Genomic DNA, 19,589 nt, shown 5'->3' with positions numbered 1-19,589 from the left:
ATCTTTTGTAGTACTGCTTTTTTATGTTTATGTTGTGTGATGGAAAAGTGGAACTGTTCATTGTTTTTTAAATAAATACTCCTGATTTTTATGTCCTCTGGTGTATTTTCATTAATTTGAAAGTAATCTAGGAATTAACAACCTATTTTATAAATTTAAGTTCAGTTAAAGTTTTTCTGGCATCTCTAGACAGTGGTGTAAAGTACTTAAGTAAAAATACTTTAAAGTACTACTAAGTCGTTTTGGGGGGGTATCTGTACTTTACTATTTATATTTTTGACAACTTTTACTTTTACTCCACTACATTCGTAAATAAAAATGTTGTCGTTTTTACTCCATACATTTTCCCTGACACCCAAAAGTACTCGTTACATTTTGAAGGCTTAGCAGGACAGTAAAATGGTCCAATTCACACACTTATCAAGAGAACATCCCTGGTCATCTACTGCCTCTGATCTGGCCGACTCACAAAACACACATGCTTCGTTTGTAAATTATGTCTGAGTGTTGGAGTGTTCCTATCAGTACATTTTAAAAACATGAAAATCGCGCCATCTATATAGCCTAATATATGTCTACATTAGAATGAAGAAAATGAATACCTCCTGCCTCAACACCGTGCCCCTTCCCCGGGGGAGGGGGGGTGATGTCATAGCGCCGGGGCTGAGGCTGTGGATTGTGGGAGAATTCGGACAACAGCCATTTTCGGGTAGCGACTGTCATCCTTGGAACACACTTCTCAAACTGTGAGAGAACGTACCAGTCCCGCACTATCTTTAAAACAAATTCTGAGGATGGATAGAACGATGCCGAATCGCGGCAAATAGTGTTCCTGTATTTAGAGCGCTGCTCCGGTTCAAGTTACGGAAGAGAACATTGACGAGGCTAATTCGTGGCAGGCTCGAATTCATTAGCTAGCCAGCCATGCTAGCATAATTGGTTACAATGTATTGCTTGGAATTTGCTCGCTTTTAGACGGCAGCGACATTATACAACGGGATTAAAGCCAGTGGTGTGTCGTGGGTTTATTTTTATAGTGCAGCAGACCGAGTAACGTGTCATCAGGATTTAACCGGCGGGCGGACTGGGGAGAGAAAGGTAAATAGATGTTTATCGTGGTGCACAGACCCACTTTTAAGTTACCTGACGACATTTAACAATTTGCTTAGCTGTAGAAAACGTATCATTTTAAAAATCGGTGATATTATACCGTCAATCTTTATGTAAACGCAGGTTAATATCGGTACCGTTATCTTTTCAGCCTTGCGGTTCAGGAGCGTAGCCCACTCTTACAAAAAGGGATTGAAGTGGAGCATCAGTCGGTGGTGCTTTGTTTGAGCTCGAGGTTACCGGGGGCAGCGCACTTGTCTTGGGGGAAATAGAACCGTTTCGATTAAGGTAACGTGTGGATTGAAAGTCATTACGAGGTTTGTCAGTGTATTTTTAACAGTATATGATTTGTATTGGCTTATATTCTTACGTCCATTCGGGAGAGTTAGGCTACAAAATCATACCTGTGCTCCTCTCCCAGACCAGGCTCGTCATATCACCAACGTTCGACTATGTTGCCAATCGAGCTCGTCTTGGTTCGCTACGTTGTTTCGAGGAGTCATCGCTTATTTTAAGTGTTGGGGAAATTGTCATGGTCCTCACTGAATTAGCATATATACGTTGTACTGTGCTCTCACGACCGCATCCATTGCAGAAAGCCCTTGCAGAAGCATATTTCGTTCTGGGCCTCAAACCTGCCTCTATGCTTACAAACATGTCGGAGTGGTTTTTTTTTTGTATAGGACACGAGCCTGCGTGTGACTATCATTCTTTGTATGATAAAGGCCAAGATCTTATAATAGATTAGATCTCTCAAAATACTGAATGTATTTTATTTCCTTGTAATGCTCTGCTCTGTCGATCTCCTTCATTCATCCTCTGTCTCTCATTTCTTGTCATCCCGTGAGAGGGGCGATTCCGAAAGTGTGTTGGTCCATATACTAGACTACTATTGACAGTAAGATGGATCGACGACAAGCATTGCAAATTGCCAAACAGCGTTTGAGAGATTTGTTAGTTGTGGCAATCGGATGGGAAATTACGGGATCGCTCATATTGGTGCATTGCAGTCAATGGATTGTGCGGGTGGGGAAGGGAGGAGGGAGGTGATTGTGTGGGCGAGGGCCTCTTGGCGACGCGAGAGGAGAACAGGTGCGCGTCTACAGCAGAGGAGTGGAGGAGAAGTCGCGGAGTCGCGCATTTCTGCTCGGTCCAGCTATAAGTCTGCGACGATGCGTGTCTTTAACTTCCATGAGTCCATTTAGTCAATTCTGTTCTCTCGCGAGTCGCGATATAGATTGACTATAAAGGTAGTGCCACGCAAACTATGTATCCAATAGCTTTGTAACTGAAATGCTCACAGCTCATTCATTGATTTATTCAAGCTCAAAGATTCGAGTCCCATTGGAACAGAGGCAGAGGGCCCAGAGGAGTGAGCTGTGGCATGGTTGGTGGTTGGTAACAGACTGAACAGTTGTGTAAACATAATCTCTTTGAGGGATTTTGTTCTGCTAATGCTCATCCTTGAAATAATCTCATAATCGGACATTATTTTTTTCTGAGTCTTGTAATATGATTAGATGGCTCGTCCTCTAACTAGCCGTGATTCTAAGAGCTTCGAACAAGAATATGCTAACTCAAAACGAATCTCTCTCCCCTCCAGTGTGTGTGAACTCCGGTTATGTCCACCATGGTGTACCCACGCAGCGAGGAGGCCCTGGAGCGCCTGACCCAGGATGAGATCGTGCTCAACACAAAGACTGTGATGCAGGGCCTGGAGACACTCAGAGGGGAGCATGCCCAGCTCCTCACCTCCCTGCTGGACTGCACACAGCCACCTGCTGCCCAGGAGAAGTCAGGCCTGCTGCGGAAGAGCCTGGAGGCCATAGATTTAGGCCTGGGAGAGGCACAGGTAGGAGAGAGATGTGGGGGAAAGAAGGGGTTGAGGGATTCAGTGAGGGGGAGGGGGGAAGAACGATAGAGAGGAGAGATGGGTTGAGTGGAAGATGCTTATTACTCTGGTTTAGAGGTATAGGATGATGATGATGCAATGATGACAAATCATGAGTGAAGGGAGGAAAGATGATTCTGTGACTAAGACTCAACAAGAGGATTTATTTAGAATAATGTGTCTTGTAGAAAGAGATGACGTTGAATTATAGAGAATAGGGGAGTTGTTCTTCCTGTAGGAAGGTGCCAGTGGGAATCTGCCTTAGACACTGATGGACTGATATAACATGAAATGCGTAAAATAACGTCCCAAAAGACATGCAAAGCTTTCCCTCCGACTCAACTCACTCTTCCACCTCCCCACCATATTTTGAATAGAGTAGAATAGAACAATATATTATTGTCCTCCAAAGAGGACGTTATTTGCACTGGTCTCAGAATAGGTTACAACAAGCAGTCAGTCATGGGAGGTAGCCTAGTGGTTAGATCGTTGGGCTAGTAACCGGGAGGTTGCTCTTCGAATGCCCGAGCCGACAAGGTGTGCTCTTGAGCAAGGCACTTACCCTAATCGCTCCAGAGTCTCCGTTGATAATAGGATATGCAAAAAAAAAAAAAAAAAAAATTAAACCATGTATTAAAACAAACATGTACATGTGTAAAATAGAAAAAACACCCACTAAATTAATTATATTATACACACACGACCCCCCCTGTGAAACCAAAACATTATCAAAGCTTTCCTGTATTATTTGAATCCACCCCCCCCTATTTGCCAGGGTGTCATTTAAAATGAGTTAGCTCCTAATTGATCTGCCGAGATAAATAAAGATCAAATAGATCAAACAAAGCACCTCTCTTCAGGTGATCACCCCAAGGCTAGCCGCTTACTCTTTAGAAACTAAAACATTCTCACAGATTCCTCTCTTCCTTCAATTAACCCTCTTGAATCAATTTCTGTGGCCTTGCGGAAATCTAATTAGCATAATATAGATCCCCATAAATATCTGTCTGTCTAAGCTAGAGATATCTTCTTTTTTTCCCCGTGGGCTGCGTCTCAATCGCCGATATCGGCCTTCCGCATCTGCGGTGAAAGGTGGCAGAGCTACAGCTGTGTTTGTCAGACCATGAGACGTCTGTATGACTATATGTTTTGGGGGATACCTAAATGGGTCCTTATAAGAATTCCATAACTTAGTAGAAACCCCCCTCCGGCTTAGACTCTAGAGTGTTAACCCCTCCTTCCATCCCTCCCTCCCTCCCTCTCTCTCTCCCCAGGTGATCATTGCCCTGTCGGGTCACCTGAGTGCTGTGGAGTCAGAGAAACAGAAGCTAAGAGCCCAGGTCAGACGACTGTGTCAGGAGAACCAGTGGTTAAGAGATGAGCTAGCAGGAACCCAGGTACGTGTACAGCATATCACTACATACTGCTTGCACTGGTCGTTCACTCTAATATCAATGCTTTTCAGATGTTTCTAGACCCAAAGTGAATTAAAGCGTTATGAGTCCATGTCCCAACGTACACCGTCGATGATGTGGGCTCATCTCGGCAATTTAGATTTTGGAGTATGCTGTCATTTTATACGCTTCCAAAGCAAAACATTTGTCGAGCTTCACCTCCCTCACACCCATATCCCCTCTTCTTCTCCTCTCCTTCCCCTCTTCTCCCCCCAGCACAAGCTGCAGCGTAGTGAGCAGAGTGTTGCCCAGCTGGAGGAAGAGAAGAAGCACCTGGAGTTCATGAACAAGATCAAGAAGTTTGACGACGACGTGTCACAGTCTGAGGAGAAGGCTGCAGGCGAGACGTCTAAAGACAGCCTGGACGACCTGTTCCCCAACGATGACGACCAGGGACAGGGTATGATGATGATTGACTGTTTTCATTAATTCATTGATAAAGAAGAGGGCCATATAGGGGAATCCCACAAGTCTAAATGATTAACATAATTTAAAAAAAATAATCTAAATATGTTTGCTATGTGTCCAACCCAGAGACTGTAGTCAACACCTGTAGGAGAGCAATAGAGAACCCAAACTAGTGACATCATCAGCTGTAGCAGAGCACTAACTTTGTCACAGGGTTTCATTCCCAAATGCCTGTAGACATATTGAGTAATGTTTCCCCACCCCCCCTCCCTTCCCCGCTGTGTTTCCCCCTCCCTTCCCCGCTGTGTTTCCCCATCCCTTCCCTGCTGTGTTTCCCCATCCCTTCCCTGCTGTGTTTCCCCATCCCTTCCCTGCTGTGTTTCCCCATCCCTTCCCTGCTGTGTTTCCCCATCCCTTCCCTGCTGTGTTTCCCCATCCCTTCCCTGCTGTGTTTCCCCATCCCTTCCCTGCTGTGTTTCCCCATCCCTTCTCTGCTGTGTTTCCCCATCCCTTCTCTGCTGTGTTTCCCCATCCCTTCTCTGCTGTGTTTCCCCCCCTCCAGCCCAGCCCAGTGGAGAGGTGGCGGCCCAGCAGGGTGGCTATGAGATCCCGGCCCGCCTGAGGACCCTCCACAACCTGGTGATCCAGTACGCCTCCCAGGGGAGGTACGAGGTGGCCGTGCCCCTCTGCAAACAGGCCCTGGAGGACCTGGAGAAGACCTCCGGACACGACCACCCTGACGTGGCCACCATGCTCAACATCCTGGCCCTGGTCTACAGGTGTGTGTAGGATGGATGGATGTGTGGATAGTTTTAGATACACTTGCTCAGATGAATAGCTGGCTGAAGACTTAATGATTAACTACAGGTAGCACATGTATTCATCTTCTAACATAAGATGTTTTGTTCCAGGGACCAGAACAAGTACAAAGAGGCAGCCCACCTGCTGAACGATGCCCTGGCCATCAGAGAGAAGACCCTGGGGAAGGACCACCCTGCGGTAGCCGCCACTCTCAACAACCTGGCTGTGCTCTACGGGAAGAGGGGCAAGTACAAGGAGGCTGAGCCCCTCTGTAAGAGAGCCCTGGAGATTAGAGAGAAGGTATGGATCATTACAGAGTTCTTCCTGGTTAGGTCATGTGGTCAGATAAATTCATAGCCCATGATAATTCACAAGTGAAAGTATATGTATGACTTGTTGTTTTCTGTAGGTAAAGTATTTAAATGGTTGTGTGTTCAGGTCCTGGGGAAGTACCACCCTGACGTGGCCAAGCAGCTGAACAACCTGGCCCTGCTGTGTCAGAACCAGGGAAAGTACGAGGAGGTGGAGTACTACTACAGACAAGCCCTGGAGATCTACCAGTCCAAACTGGGGGCTGATGACCCCAACGTAGCCAAGACCAAGAACAACCTGGTGAGGAGGGAGGGAGAAGTGTTCTAGACATTGTAGTAGAGGGTTGACGAGCTACATTTTCAGTAATGAATTCCACTGAGAGATTTAATCAAGTTTATTCAAGTTGAACAGACAGATGTTTTTTTTGTGATGTTGGTATTGTTACATTTATTGGCTTGTGTACTGAGTTGTATTTTCACATCAAACCATTTGAGGTTTCATCTCATCTCTCTAGGCTACATGCTACCTCAAACAGGGGAAGTTCAAGGATGCTGAGTCCCTGTACAAAGAGATCCTAACCAGAGCACATGAGAAGGAGTTTGGATCAGTCAACAGTGAGTCTCCTACGACCAGCAGTCCTACAGTGGACATTAACACAACACTCACTGAAAAGCTAGGGCTGCATCCTAAATTCCCAACCTGGCCCCATTCCATCATGGCCTCATTCCTAATGGGAATACATCACTCCTCACCTCTCCACCTGATGGATGAAGTGTGGTGAACATTCTGGCACAAAATGGTTGCCATGCATCACCCAGGTGGGTGCTACACATTGCTGGTGGAGTACCTCGATAGAAAAGCACTGTATAAATCCAATCAATTATTATTAATTAAATGGCACCCTATTCCCTATGTAATGCACTACTTTTGACCAGAGCCCTGTGGGAATAGGGTGCCATTTGGAATGCACCCTTCTACATTTACCACCAGACCAACCACCTCCATCAACTCTTCATGTAGCATTAGAAGATGTGTGAATCAACAGTATGTCCATTCTGGCCGGGACTACCCTGTAAACCCTGTGGTCATTGGCTGACCATGCGTGGTCGTGTCCTAGCCAGTCAGTCAGTTCAGGGTTAATACAGGCTATCTGTTGTGTGTAAAGCATGTTAATGCAGCACTGCCTTGAAGCCAATCAAACCCTTAAACACTGTCACGCTCAGTAAAGCACAGTACAGGGGTCTGGCATGGGACACTTTGTGTTCCCACACACACTGTAGGTTTCACGGAGTTAGAGTTGAGGTGGAATAATCTTTAATGATATGCCATAAATTAATCCATTTTGGTTTTAAATGCAAATACCTTTTATTTGTCGTGTGAGGGAACATAAGGTATACTAAACGTATACGGTTCATAACATATGGTATACGGTTCATAACGTATGGTATATGTGTGGTATACGGTTCATAACATGTGGTATATGTGTGGTATATGGTTCATAACGTATGGTATACCGTTCATAACGTATGGTATATGTGTGGTATACGGTTCATAACATGTGGTATATGGTTCATAACGTATGGTATATGTGTGGTATATGGTTCATAACGTATGGAATATGGTTCATAACGTATGGTATATGTGTGGTATACGGTTCATAACGTATGGTATATGTGTGGTATACGGTTCATAACATGTGGTATATGTGTGGTATATGGTTCATAACGTATGGTATACGGTTCATAACATGTGGTATACGGTTCATAACATGTGGTATACGGTTCATAACGTATGGTATATGTGTGGTATACGGTTCATAACGTATGGTATATGTGTGGTATACGGTTCATAACGTATGGTATATGTGTGGTATACGGTTCATAACGTATGGTATATGTGTGGTATATGGTTCATAACGTATGGTATATGTGTGGTATACGGTTCATAACGTATGGTATATGTGTGGTATACGGTTCATAACGTATGGTATATGTGTGGTATACGGTTCATAACGTATGGTATATGTGTGGTATACGGTTCATAACGTATGGTATATGTGTGGTATATGGTTCATAACATGTGGTATACGGTTCATAACGTATGGTATATGTATGGTATACGGTTCATAACGTATGGTATATGTGTGGTATACGGTTCACAACATATAGTTTAAGGTTAATAACCTATGTTATGTGTGCTATACGGTTCGTAACGTATGGTATACGGTTCGTAACGTATGGTATACGGTTCGTAACGTATGGTATACGGTTCGTAACGTATGGTATACGGTTCGTAACGTATGGTATACGGTTCGTAACGTATGGTATACGGTTCGGGTCCGTGAAACAAAATATATGAATATACAAATAAAACTATGCCACTCATCCCCTCTTCTCTTCATCCTCTTGTCTTGCAGATGACAACAAGCCAATCTGGATGCATGCGGAGGAGAGAGAGGAGAGCAAGGTAGCTGCAGTATGACTGATCTGAACCTTGGTCCTTCTGTATACCTGTTAATGGCAGCTTATGAACTCTGATGGATGGGTAGACCAATAGGACTGAGATAAAGACGGAGAATATTCATGTATTAATAATTGAGGCTTTATAATAAGGTCATAATTCATGTCTACTGCTGCTAACTGCCCCTCTTCTCCCGGCCTTTCCACTCTCTCTTATCTCTTTCTCTATTTCTCTCTTGCCCCCACTCTCTCTCAGGGGAAGAGGAAGGAAGCTAGTCCCTGTGTAGAGTATGGGAGCTGGTACAAGGCCTGCAAAGTTGACAGGTGAGACTTAGTATTAAACTTAATTTGAATGGGAGATAAATACACAGAACTCAGTGTTTTAAATTATATTAACATTGTGGTTTAATGATGACATGATGTTGACATGTACCTCATTCCTGTCAGTCCTACTGTCAATACCACCCTGAAGAGCCTGGGGGCGCTGTACCGCAGACAGGGTAAATTACAGGCAGCTGAGACACTGGAGGAGTGTTCTACCAAGACACGCAAGCAGGTACTGGTAATACGCTACCAGGTACTGGTAATACGCTACCAGGTACTGGTAATGCGCTATCAGGTACTGGTAATACAGTATTAGTGATACATTATCAGGTACTAGTAATATAGTATTAGTGAAACATTATCAGGTACTAGTAATACATTGTCAGGTACTAGTAATACTTATCAGGTACTAGTAATAATCACTATCAGTTACTAGCAATTCATTGTCAGGTACACAGTTGGGTACTCGTAATGCGCGATTGGGTACTAGTAATGGGCGATCGGGTACTAGTAATGTGCGATCGGGTACTAGTAATGTGCGATCGGGTACTAGTAATGTGCGATCGGGTACTAGTAATGTGCGATCGGGTACTAGTAATGCGCGATCGGGTACTAGTAATGCACGATCGGGTACTAGTAGTGTGCGATCGGGTACTAGTAGTGTGCGATCGGGTACTAGTAGTGTGCGATCGGGTACTAGTAGTGCGCGATCGGGTACTAGTAGTGTGCGATTGGGTACTAGTAGTGTGCGATTGGGTACTAGTAGTGTGCGATTGGGTACTAGTAATGTGCGATTGGGTACTAGTAGTGTGCGATCGGGTACTAGTAGTGTGCGATCGGGTACTAGTAGTGTGCGATCGGGTACTAGTAGTGCGCGATCGGGTACTAGTAGTGCGCGATCGGGTACTAGTAGTGCGCGATTGGGTACTAGTAGTGCGCGATTGGGTACTAGTAGTGCGCGATTGGGTACTAGTAATGTGCGATTGGGTACTAGTAATGTGTGATTGGGTACTAGTAATGTGTGATTGGGTACTAGTAATGTGTGATTGGGTACTAGTAATGTGCGATTGGGTACTAGTAATGTGCGATCGGGTACTTGGAATGCGCTATCACTATCAGCTAGTAGGAATACACTATCAGGTACTAGTAATTCACTGTCACTATTTAGGCGCAAGTAATTCAGTACCAGGTACTAGTAATACACAATCAGGTACTTGTAATTCACGGTCAGGTACTAGGAATACGCTATCGGCTACTAGGAATACGCTATCGGCTACTAGGAATACGCTATCGGCTACTAGGAATACGCTATCGGCTACTAGGAATACGCTATCGGCTACTAGGAATACGCTATCGGCTACTAGGAATACGCTATCGGCTACTAGGAATACGCTATCGGCTACTAGGAATACGCTATCGGCTACTAGGAATTCACAGTAACAATTAGGTGCAAGTAATTCAATGTCATTAAGTACTAGTAATAATAATAATAATATATCCCATTTAGCAGACGCTTTTGTCCAAAGCGACTTACAAGTCGGCTGGGGCCACTACTTTTACATATGGGTGGTCCCAGCGGGAATCGAACCCACGACGCTTGGCGTTGCAAGCGCCATGCTCTACCGACTGAGCCACACAGGACCCATTAAGTACTAGTAAATCATTATCCAGGACTTGTAATTCACTGTCACTACGCTATCACTATTGGGTACTAGTACTACACGATCAGGTATTAGTACTACATGATCAAGTACTAGAACTACACTATCCTGGACTTGTAATTCACTGTCAATATCAGTTACTTGTAATACGCTATCACTATCGGGTACTAGTACTACACGATCAGGTACTAGTACTACACGATCGGGTGCTAGTACTACACGATCGGGTGCTAGTACCTACACGATCGGGTGCTAGTACCTACACGGTCGGGTGCTAGTACCTACACGGTCGGGTGCTAGTACCTACACGGTCGGGTGCTAGTACCTACACGGTCGGGTGCTAGTACCTACACGGTCGGGTGCTAGTACCTACACGGTCGGGTGCTAGTACCTACACGGTCGGGTGCTAGTACCTACACGATCGGGTGCTAGTACCTACACGATCGGGTGCTAGTTACTACACGATCGGGTGCTAGTTACTACACGATCGGGTGCTAGTTACTACACGATCGGGTGCTAGTTACTACACGATCGGGTGCTAGTTACTACACGATCGGGTGCTAGTTACTACACGATCGGGTGCTAGTACTTACACGATCGGGTACTTGTACTACACGATCGGGTCCTAGTACTTACACGATCGGGTACTTGTACTACACGATCAGGTACTAGTACTTACACGATCAGGTACTGCACAATCCAGGACTTTTAATTCACTGTCACTATCAGTTACTAGTAATATGCTATCACTATCGGGTACTAGAACTACACTATCAGGTACTAGCACTACACTATCAGGTGCTAGTAATTCACTGCGCTGGCAGGTAGCAGTGATGCGCTGGCAGGTAGCAGTGATGCGCTGGCAGGTAGCAGTGATGCGCTGTCAGGTAGCAGTGATGCGCTGTCAGTCAAAAAAGGTTTTACTATGCAATCATTCAAAAAAAGCAGGTCCTACACAATCACTGAAAAAGAAGGTACAAGTACTGAGACACTGGCAGTGCAATTATCAAAGGCTGTAGTCTAGAGTCTTGAAGCTCTCACACACTCTGTTTCAACCCTGCTGACATTTAGGATTCATTATCATGTTCTCCCCAGGGTATAGATGCCATTAACCAGAGTAAGGTGGTGGAGCTCCTGAAGGATGGGGCCCCAGGAGGGGGTGAGCGACGGCAGAGCCGGGAGGGTCTCAACGGGCCCCAGCGGGGGGACTGTGAGGGGGACGACGGAGCAGAGTGGAACGGGGTACGAACCTCCTTTGTCTTATTATTGTTGACAAATGAAGCATTCGTAAGTGTGAACATACAGTCGAATTAGGGATGGGCTATATATCGAATTAATTCCAATGCATGTTGTTAGCAAGAATCAATGTTTTATGGTCTTGTCTCCTTCGCTCCTTCTGTGCTGTGTGTACTGTGCACCTTCACACACAGACACCAAGCCCCTCCCCTACCACTCACAACAAAGAAACTAAATAGAACTTATTTCTCTCTGACAACAAGCAGTTTATATTCGCAATTTGCATTTGAGGTTTGGTCCGACATAACCGGTCTTCTAGACACACAAAACACATTCAGACATAATTTTAATTGTTTGTAATAGAGGAGAACTTAACTTTTACTTCACAATACTTTGTCTCAACTCCGAACTTTTAGAACAGAGCAGACCCTACTAAAACGAGAGTATCAATGAACATGATTGTGGATAGTGCAGGCAGAATTTTAGCCACAGACTGTTATGTGCTAGCTGGCTCGTCTGTGTTTTAGAAATGTGCAATGAGCATAAAAATATGCATTTGTTTAAGGAATTGCCAACTCGCTTATTTCTCAGAATGAAAACTTCTTATCCAGATAGACCACTTGATTTCAACAACTCAACAAAATGAAGAGGATATGTTGTTCAAACAGTTGGAGACGGACTGGAGGGTGTATTCATAACAGCTCAACTGTTCTACCTTGTTAGCAAGCAGATAGATCCAAGTTGGCCAGACTTTAAATATAAAGAATAGCTGGCTACTTACTAGCCATGGGCTTGTGCTTGAGAGACTGTTAATGAGACCTGTGTTAATGTTCTATAATACCTGCTACCAGAAGATGGTCATTATTAGTGGATGTGCATGGTTCTGGTTACAAAAGGGGCATTTTCGTAGACTTGAATGCTTGATCAGTGATTATTTCAAAAAAGAAGGTTAAAATAATGTAATTATTAATGAATGTGTAGCTTAAATCTAGTGTGATGTTTGTTGTGCCTGATAAAGACATTGATATACAGTACTGTGCAAAAGTTTTAGACGGGTGTGAAAAAATGCTCTAAAGTAAGAATGCTTAAAAAAATAGACATGTTAAAATATTATATTTATCAAGTAACTAAATGCAAAGTGAGCGAACAGGAGAAAAATCTACATAAAATCCATATTTGGTGTGACCACCCTTTGCCTTCTCAACAGCATCAATTATCGTAGGTACACTTGCACAAAGTCAGGGATTTTGTACGCATATAGTCAGGTGTATGATGGAACAATTATACCAAACGGGTGCTAAAGATCATCAATTCAATATGTAGGTTGAAACACAATCATTAACTGACACACAAACAGCTGTGTAGGATGAATAAAACTGGGTGAGGAACAGCCAAACTCGGCTAACAAGGTGAGATTGCTGAAGACAGTTTACTGTCAAAAGTCATACTCCATGGCAAGACTGAACCCAGCAACAAGACACAAGGTATACTGCATCAGCAAGGTCTCTCCCAGGCAGACATTTTAAGGCAGGCTGGGGTTTCCAGATGTGCTGTCCAAGCTCTTTTGAAGAAGCACAAAGAAACGGGAAACTTTGACGACAGGATATCTACTGTCCAGAGAAGTCTGGTCAGAAGTGGCCTTCATGGAAGACTTGCGGCCAAAAAGCCATACCTCCGACGTGGAAACAAGGTCAATGACTCAACTATGCACGGAAACACAGGAACTGGGGTGCAGAAACATGGCAGCAGGTGCTCTGGACTAATGAGTCAAAATATTTGGCTGTAGCAGAAGGCAGTTTGTTTGCCGAAGGGCTGGAGAGCAGTACACGAATGAGTGTCTACAGGCAACAGTGAAACATGGTGGAGGTTCCTTGCAAGTTTGGGCTGCATTTCTGCAAATGGAGTTGGGGATTTGGTCAGAATTAATGGTCCCCTCAATGCTGAGAAGTGCAGGCAAATACTTATCCATCATGCAATACCATCAGGGACGCATCTGATCGGCCCCAAATGTATTCTGCAGCATGACAACGACCCCAAACATAGTTCATAATGACTTTCGCAGTATCTTCAGTGTTAAAAAGAACAGTCCTGGAAGTGATGGTATGGCCCCCACAGAGCCCTGACCTCAACATCATCATGTCTGTCTGGGATTACATGAAGAGAGAGAAGCACCTGTGGCTGCCTAAAGAAGAACTGTGGTTATTTCTCCGAGATGTTTGGGCCAACCTACCTGCCGAGTTCCAAAAACGGTGTGCATGTGTACCTAGAAGAATTGATGCTGTTTGAAGGCAAATGGTCACCCCAAATATATTGATTTGATGTACACTCCCGTTCAAAAGTCTGGGGTCACTTAGAAATGTCCTAGTTTTTGAAAGAAAAGCACCTTTTTTTTGTCCATTTAAAATATCAAATTGATCAGAAATACAATAGACATTGTTAATGTTGTAAATGACTGTTGTAGCTGGAAATGGCTTTCTTTTTATGGAATATCTACATAGGTGTACAGAGGCCCATTAGAAACCGCTTCATTAAATAATTAAATGGCAGCTTCATTAAATAGTACCCGCAGAGGCTACTCTGGGATGCTGGCCTTCTAGGCAGAGTTGCAAAGAAAAAGCCTTCTCTCAGACTAGCCAATAAAAGATTAGGATGGGCAAAAGAACACAGACACTGGACAGAGATACTCTGCCTAGGACAGCATTCCGGAGTCGCCTCTTCACCTTTGACGTTGACACTGGTATTTTGTGGGTACTACGCTGTCAGTTGAGGACATGTGAGGCGTCTGTTTCTCAAACTGTACTTGACCTCTTGCTCAGTTGTGCACTGGGGCCTCCCACTCCTCTTTCTAGTCTGGTTAGAGCCAGTTTGCGCTGTTCTGTGAAGGGAGTAGTACACCACATCATATGAGATCTTTAGTTTCTTGGCAATTTCTTGCATGGCATAGCCTTAATTTCTCAGAACAAGGATAGACAGAGTTTCAGAAGAAAGTTCTTTGTTTCTGGCCATTTTGAGCCTGTAATCGAACACATGCTGATGCTCCAGATACACAACTAGTCTAAAGAAGGCCAGTTGTATTGCTTCTTTAATCAGAACAACAGTTTTCATAACATAATTGCAAAAGGGTTTTCTAATTATCAATTAGCCTTTTAAAATGATAAACTTGGATTAGCTAATACAATATGCCATTGGAACACAGGAGTGATGGTTGTTGATAATGGGCCTCTGTACACCTATGTAGATATTCCATTAACAATCTGCCGTTTCCAGCTACAATAGTAATTTACAACTTTAACAATGTCTACACTGTATTTCTGATCAATTTTATGTTATTTAATGGACAAAATGTGCTTTTCTTTCAAAAACATTTTTGAAAGCCTTCTTTATTTTGCACAGTACTTACTGTCAGTAATAAAACGTTTTTGAAAATAATAAATGCATAAAAAATGACATTCTGTTTTAAAGGCCACTCCTTTTAATATGCAGTGGTTGTCTTGTTCTCTCAGGAAGGTAACGGTTCTTTGCGTCGGAGCGGGTCCTTTGGGAAGATCCGTGAAGCGCTGCGTAGGAGCAGTGAGATGCTGGTGAAGAAACTACAGGGCAGTGGCCCCCAGGAGCCCCGCAACCCAGGGTGAGAGAGACTGCGTGTATGTATGTCTGCACCCTAGCCCATCACTGCTCATACTGTGTGAATCAGTTTTGTTTGCCTCAGTGGGTTTGTTCTTTATTGGGGAGCCGACAAGGCACTTGAGTTAGTAACCTAATGTTAAAGGAAAACCCAGGCAATAACACTGTTTCTATTGAGGCTAATTGAATCCTTAATGTCTGTGTGTTCCTCAGGATGAAGAGAGCCAGCTCCCTCAACTTCCTCAACAAGAGTGCAGAGGACCCATCACAGGTACCTGGTGTTAGCCGTCCATCACTGTCACTGAGCTATTAACCTGTTAGTTACCAGCCAAGGACTGCTGTCACTGAGCTCCTGAGATATACGTCTGAATGAAATGATTTGACTTTCATTAGTGTCAGATTTAGTTAACACTGTTGTTTGGTGCCTACCCTTTATCAAACATTGTAATTATTTTCACATCTAGAGCCTATTTATTGCCTACCTCCCTACTTTTCTACATTTGCACACACTGTACTTCTATTTTTCTTTTCTATTGTGTTATTGACTGTACCTTTATGTGTAACTCTGTTGTTTTTGTCGCACTGCTTTGCTTTATCTTGGCCAGGTCGCAGTTGAAAATAAGAACTTGTTCTCAACTGGCCTACCTGGTTAAATAAAGGTGAAATAAATAAATAACAACATCCTTTCTATTTTCTCCCTCCCTCTCTCCAGGATGCCAACACCGGCCTATCAGAATGCAGAGGACTGAGTGCCAGCAATGTGGACTTGTCAAGACGCAGCTCCCTGATTGGTTAAACAGACAGGAGGCGGGACCAGGAGGAGGAAGGTCCAATAACGGGACCAGGAGGAGGAAAGCCCAATGAGGAGAGACAGTTTGATGCCCAAAGCGATCAAAACACTCACATTCAAGACATATTTTCTAAAGAAACCAGAAAAAGCATTGCAAAAAAACCTGACTTGACGCTTTTAGTGACTCAGACGTCTCTGTGTCTGCTTTACTGTATACTTCGCTGGCATCTATCAAACAAGTAGAGAAAATCCTATTTAAACGGCATGCTGCTTACTAGAAGGTGGAATTTTTGCACTAGACACTCATCATGGTGAGTCTGAGGCATAGCATCATGACAGAATCCATATTGTTATCGCAGTGTGACGAATTTCTATCTTAACCCGCACACTCTCATGCAGACACTCAACCTTAGGTAGGCTAGTTCTATTCTGATTTCTATCTTAACCCACACACTCTCATGCAGACACTCAACCTTAGGTAGGCTAGTTCTATTCTGATTTCTATCTTAACCCACACACTCTCATGCAGACACTCAACCTTAGGTAGGGTAGTTCTATTCTGATTTCTATCTTAACCCACACACTCTCATGCAGACACTCAACCTTAGGTAGTTTAGTTCTATTCTGATTTCTATCTTAACCCACACACTCTCATGCAGACACTCAACCTTAGGTAGGCTAGTTCTATTCTGATTTCTATCTTAACCCACACACTCTCATGCAGACACTCAACCTTAGGTAGGGTAGTTCTATTCTGATTTCTATCTTAACCCACACACTCTCATGCAGACACTCAACCTTAGGTAGGGTAGTTCTATTCTGATTTCTATCTTAACCCACACACTCTCATGCAGACACTCAACCTTAGGTAGGCTAGTTCTATTCTGATTTCTATCTTAACCCACACACTCTCATGCAGACACTCAACCTTAGGTAGGGTAGTTCTATTCTGATTTCTATCTTAACCCACACACTCTCATGCAGACACTCAACCTTAGGTAGGGTAGTTCTATTCTGATTTCTATCTTAGAGAAGTGTAACCGATGTCAGTGTGCCGCTAACGGTTTAGCTTCCTCCACCGTCCCTGTCTCCATCCCTGGCTCGAACCAGTGATCCTCTGTTTTGCAACACACATGACCGCCTTCCATGACAACGTGGGAACACGATTGAGCTACACAAAAGGTACCAATCGGTTAGCTCCATCGGCAACATTTCAAGCTAGCTGCGGAGCATTACGGTACATTCCTAACTCTGTTACAGAAGCATCACACTCAGCTCACTAGTGGCATGATTACTGAAGATGCTAACAACCCATTCAATGGAAATCACAGTGAAGAAAGCCATATAAATCATATACGTTTTTAAGACGAGGTATGAACTACAGCTGTTAGAAACTTCAGCGAGGTAAAAAACAGATGGTACACAATCTTTTTGGGATGTCAAATAAATCATTGTATTTAAACATCATCTGGGAGACAAAAACAGCGCTGACCAGTTTAACCTCTCCTTTTTGCTATCTGAATGGTTATGTATATACAGGTTTAAGTTATTTTCTATTTCTTTGTTTGTATATAGCGCACAGACAGGTTCTTGTTTAAACTGGTTAGAGGTTAGGAGAACCTCTGATTTGGAGACAGACGCTGGAAGAGGACAGTCAGAAAGGAGTGAAGAGAGAAACAGGGAGAATATCGGCACTTAATGGATGTCCTAACTTCTAGTCCAATTTTCACTTAGTCTCCCACTGATATGAAGTGAAAATTTGACAAAATGGAGGTTAGAATTTCCCCCTGAATCTATAGCCTGATCTGGTCAGATATGTTTGTGCTCTAATCAACTACTGTTCCGTTTGTTGCCTTGTCAGACAACTATGAACATGACAGATAAGAGTTGGCTAAAGGTCAAACATATCAGAGACCAGGTTCGTATTCATTAGGCACTAAATAGCAGAAAACAGACTGAAGCAGGGAGGAACTACCTGGATTTTTACAATAAGAAACTCTCCCTTTCATTTTCTGTTGCAAAAAGGTTTTGTACGGTGTGCACTAATGAATGGCAAGACCAGGCTAACTTAGCTCATCTCAGACCTGGGGAATATACTGGAAATGCTGACGTGACAAGCAGTACCAGTGTATCTTAGTCAGAGTGCAGCCTGTTAGCAAGTTGTGGTACAAATGCCTGTTTAACTCCACCACTGAAGTCCCATTTCTCTTACGTGATCTGGTGGTGTTGGTACTGAAAAACACATTATTAGCCCGACTGATGCTGTGGAGGTGAATGTGCTCCTATGTTGAGCGTTGGTTTTAGCAAATGCATGGTCACATGTCTACCACAGCACAACGTTTCTCCCCCAGCCAAATATTATTAGATCTCTACATAGTTGTAATGCCCTCATTAGTTAAGATGATACAGTACAGTGCATCTGTTTCTGTAAGAGGGAAGCATTTAGGCATCCCGTATGTACCGTATCATAGATATCTGTCCTTGGTTGGCCTTTACTGAATAATGAGAGCATGATATGTCCTTATCTTTTTATATACAACAGTGATCCTTTATTATAACTTGATGTTGTTTGGAAAGAATCTGATTGATTTACAGAACTTATCTCTGATCTAACCAATGACAGTCCTTCACCAAATGTTCTCATCATTTATGTCTTATTCTTGTCTGTGACTGGCTCCAACCTCGATTGACGATGTGCGGGGTATTGTTGTTGAACTCTGATTTGAATGTTGGGTTTTACTTTGATGAGGGACCGGGAGGGAAGAGGTTGACTGTGTACTGTGTTGTGTTGGCAATTTGAAGTGTCTGGTTTGTGAGTTAGAAGTCCCAAGACTGATACTGAGTCTTGGCCAACAGAATGTATAGTATATATGTCCTAATGAGTTTCACTTCCTGATTGTGTTGCTCAGTGCAACGTAAAGTGGGAATGGGATGGATTAAGTATGTGACAAATAGAGGCTAGAAGGGCTGAGGAGGAGAACACTGATGATGAATGATAATGGGGGGAATAGAAGGATGAAGTGCTGTTCGGTGAGAAAAGCGAGAGATTCAGTGATTGAAATGGAAAGTGGAACATTGGAGAGCGGAATATGGAAAAGTGCTTTAAGTATCATTGCAGCAAATAATGTACAGAATTGTCCATCTCTGTCACACTCAACAGAACACACCTAAACAGTGCTCCTCCTACAAATGTATACCACATGTTCATGTAGAAGTAAGAACACCTTCCTCAGCATCTGTGAATCAGTGTGTCACTATGGAAACTGGAATGTAGCCGGGGGGGGGGGTCTCATTGTTAGTGGCCAACAACATTGTGTATGTTTTATTAAAGGTTCAATAAAGGAAAAACTCCACTTTTCAAGCTGATCCTGATCTGTTTGTTTCCTCATTCTTTTAACACAATGAAACAGCTTGATTTGAAATGAGTTTTAAATACAGATATTGCATGTGTAACCAGGGGCATCCTGGAACACAAGTTACCAGATCTATTTCATATAAACGTGTGTGTGTGTGTGTGTT

At 43.5% G+C, this 19,589-nt stretch overlaps 1 protein-coding gene across 3 annotated transcripts; it reads left to right on the top strand.

The window, feature by feature from the left end:
- Positions 1-695: 695 nt before the first annotated feature.
- Positions 696-19,436, top strand: LOC135510422 (kinesin light chain 2-like). Of its 3 annotated transcripts, none has more exons than XM_064931323.1 (16): positions 696-1,098; positions 2,436-2,497; positions 2,714-2,962; positions 4,276-4,398; positions 4,672-4,855; positions 5,426-5,642; positions 5,775-5,964; positions 6,103-6,276; positions 6,491-6,590; positions 8,393-8,442; positions 8,692-8,759; positions 8,883-8,991; positions 11,516-11,662; positions 15,160-15,284; positions 15,494-15,551; positions 15,993-19,436. In XM_064931323.1, exons 3-16 carry the CDS (start codon positions 2,732-2,734, stop codon positions 16,074-16,076), a joined length of 1,860 nt encoding a protein of 619 aa, XP_064787395.1. In that variant the 5' UTR covers positions 696-1,098; positions 2,436-2,497; positions 2,714-2,731; the 3' UTR covers positions 16,077-19,436. The 3 variants fall into 3 exon arrangements, with proteins under 3 accessions (XP_064787395.1, XP_064787394.1, XP_064787393.1); XM_064931322.1 differs by lacking the exon at positions 2,436-2,497 and adding an exon at positions 1,262-1,398; XM_064931321.1 differs by lacking the exon at positions 2,436-2,497.
- The last annotated feature ends 153 nt before the right edge of the window (positions 19,437-19,589 follow it).

Source organism: Oncorhynchus masou, chromosome 23 (assembly GCF_036934945.1).
Source record: "Oncorhynchus masou masou isolate Uvic2021 chromosome 23, UVic_Omas_1.1, whole genome shotgun sequence".
NCBI classification, from domain to species: Eukaryota; Metazoa; Chordata; class Actinopteri; order Salmoniformes; family Salmonidae; genus Oncorhynchus; species Oncorhynchus masou.
The sequence above is the reverse complement of the archived record's forward strand: the minus strand, read 5'-3'. Positions and strand labels throughout refer to the sequence as shown.